This window comes from Pundamilia nyererei, unplaced genomic scaffold (assembly GCF_000239375.1).
Source record: "Pundamilia nyererei isolate P.nyererei 1_Seehausen unplaced genomic scaffold, PunNye1.0 scaffold00056, whole genome shotgun sequence".
NCBI classification, from domain to species: Eukaryota; Metazoa; Chordata; class Actinopteri; order Cichliformes; family Cichlidae; genus Pundamilia; species Pundamilia nyererei.
The window spans coordinates 2,275,238-2,287,338 of record NW_005187457.1 but is presented as its reverse complement, the minus strand read 5'-3'; the positions used below and the strand labels follow the sequence as shown (position 1 = coordinate 2,287,338).

At 43.1% G+C, this 12,101-nt stretch overlaps 2 protein-coding genes across 7 annotated transcripts in view; both read left to right on the top strand.

Moving 5' to 3' along the window:
• Positions 1-5,467, top strand: part of malt2 (MALT paracaspase 2) — an 8,896-nt gene extending 3,429 nt beyond the window's left edge. For all 5 annotated transcript variants that reach the window (XM_005734072.2, XM_005734070.1, XM_005734071.1 and 2 more), the window contains 11 exons: positions 593-689; positions 896-946; positions 1,240-1,329; positions 1,420-1,623; positions 1,781-1,958; positions 2,040-2,114; positions 2,245-2,372; positions 3,887-4,036; positions 4,124-4,281; positions 4,444-4,581; positions 4,758-5,467. In XM_005734072.2, the coding sequence (XP_005734129.1) occupies positions 593-689; positions 896-946; positions 1,240-1,329; positions 1,420-1,623; positions 1,781-1,958; positions 2,040-2,114; positions 2,245-2,372; positions 3,887-4,036; positions 4,124-4,281; positions 4,444-4,581; positions 4,758-5,201 (1,713 nt within the window). In that variant the 3' untranslated portion in view covers positions 5,202-5,467. The remainder of the gene's footprint in view (positions 1-592; positions 690-895; positions 947-1,239; positions 1,330-1,419; positions 1,624-1,780; positions 1,959-2,039; positions 2,115-2,244; positions 2,373-3,886; positions 4,037-4,123; positions 4,282-4,443; positions 4,582-4,757) is intronic.
• Positions 5,468-6,074: 607 nt separating this feature from the next.
• On the top strand, positions 6,075-11,931 carry safb (scaffold attachment factor B). Of its 2 annotated transcripts, none has more exons than XM_005734068.2 (17): positions 6,075-6,381; positions 6,679-6,775; positions 7,029-7,093; positions 7,178-7,393; positions 7,480-7,539; positions 7,626-7,665; positions 8,473-8,899; positions 9,286-9,329; positions 9,415-9,524; positions 9,625-9,774; positions 10,094-10,182; positions 10,419-10,468; positions 10,566-10,651; positions 10,768-10,910; positions 11,060-11,165; positions 11,351-11,547; positions 11,649-11,931. In XM_005734068.2, the coding sequence occupies exons 1-17, from the start codon at positions 6,229-6,231 to the stop codon at positions 11,914-11,916; spliced, it is 2,301 nt and encodes a 766-aa protein (XP_005734125.1). In that variant the 5' UTR covers positions 6,075-6,228; the 3' UTR covers positions 11,917-11,931. The 2 variants fall into 2 exon arrangements, with proteins under 2 accessions (XP_005734125.1, XP_013766552.1); XM_013911098.1 differs by having other exon boundaries at positions 11,060-11,210.
• The last annotated feature ends 170 nt before the right edge of the window (positions 11,932-12,101 follow it).

Sequence of the window (12,101 nt, the reverse complement as noted above, 5' to 3'; positions counted from 1 at the left end):
GTGGCTCAGGAGATAGAGCAAGTATTCTAGTTTATCTACTAATCGGAACGTTGCTAGTTCAATCTCTGTCTGCTCCAGTCTGCATGCCATAGTTTCTTTGGGCAAGATACTGAACCCTGAGATGCATTCCTCGGTGAGTGTTGGATAGAAAGCACAAAGACGTCTTCTACTCAAGTAAAGTATAAATATAAGAATCAGTCCATTTAACATTTATAAGAAAATGTCACATGTCTGCAACACCTTAATTTTTTTAAAACTTTTACATTAAAATGCAGCTGATTGTTATATCGGTTATAGACTGTATATAAAAGATGGAGATAGGCACGTGAGCATCTATTGGTTTCTGGGTTCTGTATTTTAAAACCTAAATATTTACATTTTGGCTGTCACGTGATGGCTTTTTGGTCCCCCACGAGGGATGTGAGTATCAGTAAGGATCCAAATCACTCCATGTACCGGGAGTCACTTTTGTGCCCATACTCACTCAGGAGTTACAAGTTTATAGCACTTCCACATTCATTTTCCGTCTCTGCAGGTTGTAGCTTGATGTCAGCTTGATGCTCTATGTGGCGTATGTTTTGTATCTGTGCAGATCCCATGTGTGACCACAGCACACAGAGGAGAGTACACCTGCAAGGTGTTCAATTTGTATCATGAGGTGTGGAGCAGCACGGCAACAGTCACCATCGGTGAGCCATTGTTTGTATTTTCTAAATTAGGAATGTGAACATAAATGAGAAAATTTAGTAAGCTCTTAATGTTAAAATGTTTATATATTTGCATGAAGTAAATAAGTAAAAGCACATTACAATAAGTCTGACACTTCACATTTGTATAGTTACCAAATCGCAGTACCGTGCTGTGGTAACTGTTCTTGCTTTCCCCTTTCATGCAGGCCCCAGTTCTGTCACTGACGCCTCCTGGGTAGAGGTTGACCGTGGTCTAGGTACTCTTTAATTTCTGGTAGAATATTTAGAGGAACTACCGCAGTATTGTAATTCCTATGTCCTGTCTGACTTTGATTCCTCTTTTTAAATATAACAGGTAATTAAAAAGTGGTATTTATAGATAGTGTGCATGTGTAACCTAAAAAACAGCTACTGATAGCTGTGGTTAATTGGGTTAATGTGAAGTGCACAGTAAGTCTGGTTACCAGGCTTTACAGATGTGAAAACGAGATGTTAAACAAACTGTTAGTTATCAGATAACACAGCATGTTTTTTCTTTTGGTGTTCTCAGAGTCACAGGAAGTCCACAAAACCTACGGAGCAGGAACACATCCGCTTCAACAGATAGCCAGTTCGCCCCCATCTGCCAAGGACGTTTATGGTGAATTTACGCAAGCAAACAGACAAATACCGAGTCTTACTTTTGTCGATTTGTGGTGGATTTCACTGCTCATTCTCTTCCTGTCCACAGCCACAGACAAAGTCGCTCTTCTGATTGGTAACATGAACTACATTTACCACACGCAGCTGTGTGCTCCCATTTCTGACGTCCACGAGTTGACCAACCTTCTTCGACAGTTGGACTTCAAGGTGGTTTCTTTGCTCGACCTCAACTGGCAGGAGATGCACAGCGCTGTTACTGAGTTCCTGTTGCTGCTTGACAAAGGAGTCTACGGTACGTCTGCTGCATACGTCTGTCCACTTTGAGCGACTGCGCGGCGCTTTACTGATAAAATAAATGCAGCACTGTGTTTGTAAAATCTACTTTTAATTTTAAAAAAAAGAATACAACTAGGATAAATAATTGCATCTGTTTTTCTTTACTTCTGAAGGTTTGCTATATTTTGCTGGTCATGGCTATGAGAACTATGGAAACAGCTTCATGGTTCCCATTGACGCGCCGGTCTCCTACACATCAGAGCACTGCTTGTGTGTACAGAATATACTCACAAAGATGCAGGAGAAAAAGACTGGTCTTAATGTATTCCTGCTGGACATGTGTCGCAAAAGGTATGTTTTGTTTTGTTTTTATTTAATGAAATTATAATCAGCGCAGACCCTCTGAATCTGTTCATCCGTTTTCTTTTTCAGAAACCCACACGATGATGTCATCGTGCAGCCTGGACTGCTGAAGGTCACAGCAAATATAGTGTTTGGTTATGCCACGTAAGCTCCCAGTCCTAAATGCGGTTCAGTTTTGAATTTCTTTAGTATCGGGTGTTGTTTTCTAGCACTTATTGTGTATTTCTACTTCAGGCTACAAGGTCAAACTCATGTGAAAGTTGCTGTCTTTTAGATGCGTAGACGCTGAAGCGTATGAGGTGAAGAGGGAAGACGTGTCAAATGGCATCTTCATAAACTTCCTCAAACAGCGAGTTTGTGAAGACGAGAAGGTCACCGTTATGCTCGACAGAGTGGCTGAAGGTAGAGCACTCAACAATCTGTACGATATAATCAGAGGTCGGATCGCAATATTCCTCAACTACAAAAATGTAAAAAACATATCTGATTTCAGTTTGGCTTCACGTTCAGAGTAGACTGCTCTGGCAGTGCCGCACTGCTCCCGGAGATTTTCTTAAGTCCTTAGGACAAGACTCAGCTGCACACCTGCACCTAAAGGATAAAGGTCACTCTTTCGAGGATGCCAGTGTTCACATTTTGGAACTCAAAGACAGAAGATTTGAAAGAGGAGTAAAAGGGGAATCTGTGTCCACTGTGAATAACAATCATCGAACAGAGTGGCTGGGTACTGACACCAGCTGTTGGCCACCTACAGTGCAGTCTTGAGATCCTTTGCAAGCTCCCCCAAAATATTTTTAAAAGTTTACTATAATAGGTCACATGATAGGATGAGGCAAGGTGTCACTGACACATGTCTTGGCTAATGTGATAAAGCGCAATTAATAGTGGGTCAACGACCCTTTTAAGGGATAACCCCAACAGGGTTTAAACACCTCCGACTCGGACGGTTTTAGAAGTGAAGATGTCTCTTGGATGCGCCGTGAAACGTCTTCACAAAACTTACAGTTCATTCGCTTTTCTTTTCAAATTATTTCAACTGTGAAAACAGTTTAACATCCTTCATTTTGCAGGAATTCTGCAAAGTCGTGTGAGGAGTGAGAAATGATTATTCCTGACACTTACTGAAATGCTGGGATAAATTTGCATATCCATCTCCTACTTTGTGAGCATCAACAACAAACTGATTCCTTTCGATTTTGGCACGATGCTCGAACCCTTGGTGAAGCTTTGTAATGTGTGTGAACTGTGAGCACCGTTATTAAAGCCACTTTTATGTTTTTAACATGCATGTGACCCGGAAATGGCTCATAGAACGAAGGTAAATTTTTTCATGGCTTCATTGTAATTTATCAAAGTTATTGGAGGAAGAAAAGCTGATTCCAAGGGGGTCAGTGGGGAGGTACTCACTGATTTTTGACTCATTGGCAACATTTACCAGACTTAGATGGATTGAGTCAAGGTGTAGCAATATGCCAACGTGGATATGAAGAGAAACCTGAAAGCCCACTAAATGCTGTTTAACAAGGAGGATGTTGCAGGTCCAGTCATATCCCACTTATACATACTGCAGCATGAAAAAACTGTGAACCCTTTGGGGTAAACCACACTGAATGGTGCAAACTATAATTGCAAAACGAATGCATCATTTCTATTTTAAATATCTTTACAATTATTTGTTGATTTTATGGCCTGTTTAGTCTTATGACAGATTTAAGATCTAGTGACACAGCCTGCAAGAAAAACTATTAAATTGATTTCTTCCAGTTATTTAAAGCTCTAAGATCATCTATGACCCTTTTTAAAATGCATATTAGTCCTATTATTAAAGTGTTTTAAACAAAAATAATGTCCTGCAACAGAAAAATAGACACGTCACATCTGTGCTCCCAATATTAAAGCTTGTTTTTTCTTCTCAGACATGGGTCGCTGTGTAATCACACGAGGGCGGCAGGCGCTGGAGCTCCGCAGTAATCTCTCTGAAAGACGCTCCCTCACTGACAGGATACAGGTTTCTCAGTGTTCTGCATCCTCTTCAGCTCGAAACCTGCAGTGGGCTATTGCACATGGTAAAAAAAAGTATTAACTGAAATGATGAAATATTTCAAAAGGCACATTTCTACTCGTATTTATTTATTTATTTATTTATTTCACAGTTCTCCCTGAAAGCCGTTACCTCCAGTTTGACTGTGGAGTGAAGGTTCAGCTTGGATTTGCTGCAGAATTCTCCAACGTCATGGTCATCTACACTCGGATACTTGACAAACCCGATGAAATAGTCTCCTGCTCGGCTCAGCTTACCGATTTCCCTGAGGTGTGTGACACATTATTCCACTTAGATTTAAAAAGCTTGTGATTCAATACAGAACAGACAAAATTTTACCCAGGACTAAATTTGCTGCTGCAGCTCCTTAAAGCACAAGCATCTAATTGAAAATGCACTGAGCTTTACAGAGTTTTCGTATCACTTTTGCAGGATGTGGACATTGATTTGAAGAAGAGCAATCAGGAGTCTCTACTGGAAGCTGGCTGTTTATCATTGATAAAAGAGGAGCTTCCTTCACCAGAAGCCCACAGTCTGTACACGCACATCCGCAGCCTGCAGAGACTCAAGGTCTGTCATTTTTCCCTATTTTTACAATAAGTTCTTCTATTTATGACCTCAGAGCAGTCGTTTCCAATGCCAAGCCTGCTGCAGCTCACTTAAAAAACAGGAAGACTGAAGCCGATACTTTTTCAGAACTGCTAAAACAAACCCAAAACAAATTGTGCTTTTTACTGTCTTTATAGAGGGAGCTCACATTCACAATATGCCTTCATTACACCTACTCCAACATGGATGAGGAAGTGCAAGAAAGGCAGCAAGTAACAGTCGGCAAACCACTGGTCTCCAAACTCAATCTCCACGAACCCCGAGCAGCTCACGTCAGCTCTGCCTCCTCGTCCTTCAGCTTCGACTCTTTTAACGTTCCCGGATGCTCCTCCTTTGGTGAAGACTTGTCCCTGACTGGTACAGCCTCAAACACATGGTCACATCATGCACAAAGTGCCAGTGTGTCTTTCACCGGTGGCTCCCCGACATCACCCAGGAGTGCCAATGTGCCAGAGGAGACTGACAGTCCTGAAATACTAGATAACCCTCGACCTCTTGTTGCCAGCAAAAGTTTGCCCCACAGTAAAGTAAATGACTCAAACTACAAGTTTAGTGACATGTACAATTTTCATTCTTACTGAGACTGAGATTCAGCCTTTACCCACTAATAAATCGGCAGTACAAAATCATGAATGTGTGGAAAGCTTGACAGACAAGTCCTGTTAATATGGCATTTCTTTAAATTCGGCCCGGACTGTATGGGGGCCGTTTAAGCTCTGATCTTTGTATTAACTATGCATTAAGTTGTGTAATGTTTTTTTTTATTATTATGGATTTGTAACAATGTTATGCAACCCAAAGACTGCCTTCAAAACAGGAGAATAAAGCATAAACTTTATACCTTTAACCTTTTTGTAACATGCATTAGAAAAAAATGTATGAAGACAGTAAGACAGTGGTGAGGTGCAGCTGGAGGGACATATGGGTTTAAGTTGGGGGTGAGATTACATCTGAGATCATTCTTGCTTGCAGAGATGGACTATGACGTTCAAAGATGACACGAATAGGAAGAAGGTGGAAGATGGCCTGGAGAGGTGCAGGTATGCACTGGAGAGAAAAGGAATAAAAGTCAGCAGTGTGTGAATGAGAGGGAGGCAGGTGTAACAGTGAAGGAGGAAGAATTTTAATACTTGGGGTCAACCATCCAAAGCAAGGGAAAGTGCACAAAACATGTGAAAAAGAGTGCAGGTAGGGTGGAGTGGGTGGAGCGAGTGGATATGTTTGGTGTAACAGAGGAGGATGTAAGAGGTAGGGTAAGAAGGATGAAGATGGTGGGAGCAGAAAAGAAGAACTCCTAACTAAAATAGCTGTCTGTGTGCTTTTATCGTGTTTTAACGCTTGCATAAATAACAGCAGCTGCTTACTTTACTATACTCTGCGCTCTCCCGGCCATCAGATCCTTGTCGCTGATTGGTGCCAGTCGCCGCACTATCGCTGCACTGCGCCTGCGCTGTGTCGTCACCACCTCTGCTTGCAGCATCCGCCATTTTGCAGTAATTTAGTAATCCCGCTGCTTCCATTCGTTGTGCGGCGCCAGTAAACACGGCTCTTTGAAGGAATATTATTATTACTATTGCAAGCTGAAGAGATATTTTCCCGTGTCTTGCGATGGCTGACCCATCAGCAGATGTGGAGGTGCCGGAGGGTGCAGAAGTGCGCAAACTGTCGGAGCTGCGGGTCATAGACCTGAAGGCCGAGCTGAAGAAACGAAACCTGGACACGACGGGCGTGAAGAGCGTGCTATCAGAGCGTCTTAAAAAGGTCTGAATTTTACAGTCCCTTAAACAACCAGTCGCTGAATAACAATGCTTAAAATGCACATAAAGGCCTGCATTATAGAAGTTTAGTTTGACGCTCACACAGCCGCAATATTTCGAGCGTACTAAGCTACGAGACCGTTGACCCTAAATGTATGCTAAGTGCTAGCATGCGCTTGTACCAAATAACTCGCTAATGCCGCTAATTTGCGTGCATTCACCTATTTGACATGTTTTTTATTTCAACTGTTGCTTAAATGTACAACCTGTAAAGCGTTTTTGCCGTACTCTTGACAAACAGGCAATCGAGGAAGAGGGTGGGAATCCGGACGAGATTATCGTCGCTCCGGAGTTGACCACCAAAAAGGCCAACGTCACACCTAAACGCGCTGCCAGAGGTAAGGTTTGCAGCAAGCTCTTAAAACACAATGTTTTCCGTTTGTTGCTGTGCCCGAGTGGCTTCTGCAAGGCAGGTGACACGTAATATGTCATGTCGTTGCATTTCGTGCTTGTGCAGCATTCCTGAACAATTACGGTATTTCGTTATAAAAGAAGAGTATAGCAAGAGCAAGGGTAACAGAATATGCGTGGGAGAGATTTAGACGCCTGTCAAAATCAGGCGAAGACTAAACTAAAGTGTATTTTCTTTAGATACCAAGCAGGAGAACGATGAACCGGAGGATGGCACTATGGAGGAGGATTCCCGCGATGGCCATGTAAGTTTATTGATAGGATTATCTTGCTTTTCCTCCAGTTTGGATGCTACAGCTGATGTATTAAAAACGTCTTTGTCTCATCAGGAGGATAATCAGGAGGATGAGCATGAACATGAGAACATGCAGGACATGGACATCCTTGACATGAACATTCTGGATGAGACTGACAATGACAACGGAATACCGGCTGAAGATGACGAGTATGGAAGCGAGAACTTTTACAGAGAGGACGACTCGGGGATGAATGAAGAAAATGACTACAGGGCACTCGAGTCAGAAGAAGACACGAGAGGTCCAGAGGTGAGAGATAATACTAGAAACCTGTCTGCTAAATCTTTACTTGTAACTCTGTTTTAATGTTAGTTTATTTGACTATATTTTAACAGATGGATGAATTTGAGATGCTGGATAAGGATGAAGATGCAACATTTTCAGCAGCCAATGTGGTAGGTTTACTAAGTATTTCTTACGCCTGCAGAGCCTGTTAAAACACGATAACGTTTTGAACGAGACATAATTTTCTGTGTTAAAGGCTCAGGATCCAGAGGCTGACGACACAAAAGAAGAAACAGGTACTGTAAAAGAAATTGGCTCATCATAAGGTTGAGGTGTAGATGTGCAGTGTTAAGCTTGAAAATGCAAACACTTTGTTTAGTTTCAACCAACAAGAGAGACTGGAAGCCCAAAGGGAATTGCTGACTTGGTGTTGAAATTTGTTTAGCCACATATGATCTTTTCTTTGTTCATTTGTAAATATCGGTCAAGTTACCATATATCTTCTCACACGCTCACGTGACTGTGGTTAACAAGTTGATTCACACTGCCAGCAATTCAGTTTCAAGGTGAGGGAGGTTTAAGCTGTGCAGGTGATTGTAGTGTTTCTAGGTTGCCACGTGAAGGTCAAGGCAAAGAAGATGCATCAAGATTTGTCAACTCTTACGACTTTTTAAAGACGGTGAATCATAAATCAGCTGGATAAGAAACTGCTGGACTTGAGCTGAAGGTCTGCTCACTACCAATGGACGCTGGAAAAGTCTCAAAGGCTGAAAGAAGATGGAGTTCAGCGAGCCTCCGGTGTACTGCTGATGTTGTGGCTCTCTTCAGCACTCTACTCTTTGTCTGTCTTGGATCAGGTGAAAAGAGTGAAGTGGTTGAGCTTGAGAAATGAGTTTTAGCCCCTTTAGTTGCTCGGTTGTCCCAACAGCCTTTGGGCCCTTTTCCAGTCTCTCTTTAGGGCCATCGTTTTAATACATAGTTCTAAGAGCACAGGCCAGTGGTCATGACGTTCCTAATCCAGGCCTTGCCAGTTCCTCGTTAACCATTGATGTGTTTCAGAAGTGATTAAACTATGTGCCATTCTATTCCTGTTAAATCCGTAGAAAATGACAAAGTAGCCGGGTCTTGTTTATCTGAGCCGCATAACGAAGATCAACACCAGAGCCACGAGACGAGCCCTGAAGAAGACCAAGGAGCCACCGCCGGAGGGGAAGAAAGTGTGTCCGACACAGGTGCCCAGTCCAACGTGACTGCCGCTGGAGATGCGGAGGGCAGCGGGGATGTTGTGGGGACTGATCCCAAAGAGGTTGGGGAGGAACAGAACGCCCCAGAAGAGACACTTGACGGTGAAAACAAAATGTCGCAGGCTGTTAGTGTAAGCAAACAGGGCGGCGAGGTTGAAACTGTTGATTCAGAAACGGGGGCTAAGAAGGTTGAGGAGGATGAGAAGACAGAAGAGAAAGCTGCTGCGGATTCAGCCTCGACACTGAAAGAGTCCTCTTCTGTAGAGGGCGATGATCAGAAAAAGAGGTTTGTTGCTTTCTGTATACTAGAAACCAAAAATGGTTATCTCTGTTGCTTTGGCCCCTTTGTGCTAGCAAAATTTGGATGCTCTTTTGGAGGTAAAAACGTTTTGTACATTTGTTTTGTTTTGGTTCCCCCATTTTTCATTCCTTGCACTCACCTGTCCCACTTTATTATCCATTAAAAACCTAACTATTCGGATTGCCAGAGGATATAACTCCATTTATTCGCCAATACATCACTGCACTATGGTACATGTTGGGTTGATCGCTGTAGGCAATGAGAGATGCTATATAACAGAAATACAAACATGTGTGCCAGAAGATCGTGGATGTCCTCGCCAACATCCTCACCGTTGTAGGTTGATGGCTTTTTTTCCCCTTCTTCTCTAGCTCTGAGGAGAAAGATGGCAAGACCGAGTCGAAGGATGAAAAGGGTGAGTAAATCAAATGGCTTCTTTGTCTTGGTGGTCTTGTTTTCAGTGGCTGTGTGCTCATTAATTTTATGGTGCACATGTGTAGGTGCTGGAGCTGGGGCCGCAGCAAGCAGCAGCAGGAATCTGTGGGTCAGTGGCCTCTCTTCCACTACCAGAGCGACTGATCTGAAGACGCTTTTCAGCAAATATGGCAAGGTTAGTCGATTGAAAACGGTCTCTCACCAGTGTCACCAGACAGTTACTTTCTGCATGGACGCAAAAATAAATATTTATGGGCTTTATAAATGTCCTGCAGGTTGTCGGAGCTAAGGTGGTGACCAATGCCAAAAGTCCCGGGGCTCGCTGCTACGGGTTTGTCACCATGTCATCCACAGAGGAAGCAACCAAGTGTATCAGCCACCTTCACAGGACCGAGTTGCATGGCAGGATGATCTCTGTGGAGCGGGTGAGTGTGGGGAGAAGGAAAAGTAACTAACATTTCATCTGACAGTCTGATCATTTGGAAGCAGCAGTCTGTTTTCTGTTTAGTTGTATTGCAATGCCTAAAACTTTGTTAAACTGATGGTTGTAATCAGACTAAAGTGTTAGCTCTAAATAAAAAAATAAAAAACATGCAGCAAATAAAATGGTTGGAAATGGCAAAGATTAGAAATGATCTGAAGTAATTAGAAAGCTATAGAGAAGGCAGGGGTATTTGTTTCTTTAAACACGCTGATGTTGAGCTTGGTCTTGTGAATAAACGTGTTCCCGTTTAAACATTGCAGGCTAAAAATGAACCTGCAGGGAAGAAGCCAGCTGACAAGAACGACCCCAAGAGGTCTAGCACTGACAGGAGACACTCCACTGACTCCAAGTAAGACTGCCAGACCGTTGACTTGTGTTTGAGTGATATCGCTAAAAGTGCCTCTTCTGCTGGGAAAATTTGGCCCAGTGAGGTTTTAAATATCTGACAAACTACCCAGACACATGGCATATTTTTAGCATGCCATGTGTCTGGGTAGTTTGTCAGACATTTAACCCTTTGTATAAACCAAGATAAGGATCAGGTTAACTGTTCAATGATTTCTGACAATATGGATGTTTCTGCAGGTCTGATGGAAAGGATGAGAAGTCTGAGGGAGAAGGAAAAGATGGCAAAGGTGTGAGATGTGTTAGAATTTCCACCTGGACATGATTTAAAAAAAAAAAACAACCTTTATTACATACTTGACATTAATAATTTTGATTGTTTGACAGGACGAAATGAGAGGACTGTAGTTATGGACAAGTCCAAGGGAGAGCCTGTTATCAGTGTCAAAACCAAAAGCAAAAGCAAGGAGAGGGTAAGTAATGATTAATGACCCTGTAACTGCCATCTCCCTCTTAATCAGTGTTGTTTTGTTGATGCATGAAGTGGTTAGATCATGCCCGTCTTCACACTCTTCTGCTCTTTCTTCAGAGCACCAAGAGTCGGGACCGAACTTCTTCGAGTAAGGAGAGGAAAGACATCTTGTCATTTGATCAGATTAAGGAGCAAAGGGAGAGGGAGAGACAAAGGCAGAGGGAGAGGGAGATCAGAGAGGTCGAGAGACGCAGATTCACGTAAGGATCATGAATACAGAAATAACACTTAGCCCATCATGGAGCTTAACAACACAGAATGTATTCATAAAGACACTTCTATATATTAGCAGTTAGCTCAGGTTTTGATCGGATAATAAATATCAGCTGATTTTTCTTTTTTCATTCAGTGATCGCAATCGGGAATTCCGACCTGACCGAGAGCGTGAGCGCATCCGTCTCTTCCGGGAGAGGGAGGAGCGAAACCACTTGATGAAGAAGAGACACTGGTTGGAGGTATCGTCACATGACTCCTCTCTGCCTCCAAATATGCGTCCTTTGGTACAACTCTCAATCCGATGCACTCTGCACATAATCACTACATTTTCTTTCATTCCTCCCATATAAACACTTCTCACCTTAATCCCTGTTAGTTCTAAAAAATGTATGAATTAACTGTAATCAAATGATTTCATTTGCAGGCTGAGAAGCAGCGCCTCGACGCAGATCGCATGGAGCGTCAGTTCCTGGAGCGTGAAAGGCTACGCATTGAGTACGAAAGGCGGCGAGAGCAGGAAAGGATCCTCAGGGAGCGCGAGGAGCTGAGACGGCAGCAGGAGCAGCTGCGCTATGAACAGGAACGGCGCCCCGTTAAGAGGCCTTACGACATGGACGGCAGGTACAGTGACGTGTGTGTGACACTGATGCATGCTGCGTTTATCTGCTGGATACAGCTCTGCTCACTGGTCGATCCTCGTGGTTTTTGTGGTTCCTTTTTAGGAAGGATGACTGGCCTGATAAGCGTATGGCCATGGATGACCGTTACGGCCGCTCAGACTTTGGTCGCTATCAGGATTTTGATCACAGAGAAAGGGGACGTTACCAAGACGACATGATGATGGACAGGCGGGACAACACCCGTAATATGGGTGCTGACAGAGATGGTCAGGTAAGAACCCTGCATCCTCCCCCCAGATATTATTCTGTTAGGAAAAGAAACACCATGAGTTACAAAAACCACAAATATTTATTGTTGGCACCACCCTGACTCCTAAACTCTGCATGTTGAAGTCTAGATGTGGAACATGGACACCGGCAAAGCCACTTAAGTTAAATAAAACACAGTTGAGCTGAGCACTGCAGCTTCACAGGCCTGGCGTGTGGATATCAAACACGAGTGCTCTTTAAAGTGAGCTCCCACAGTATTGATATGTTGTTGTGGTTCAGAGCTTT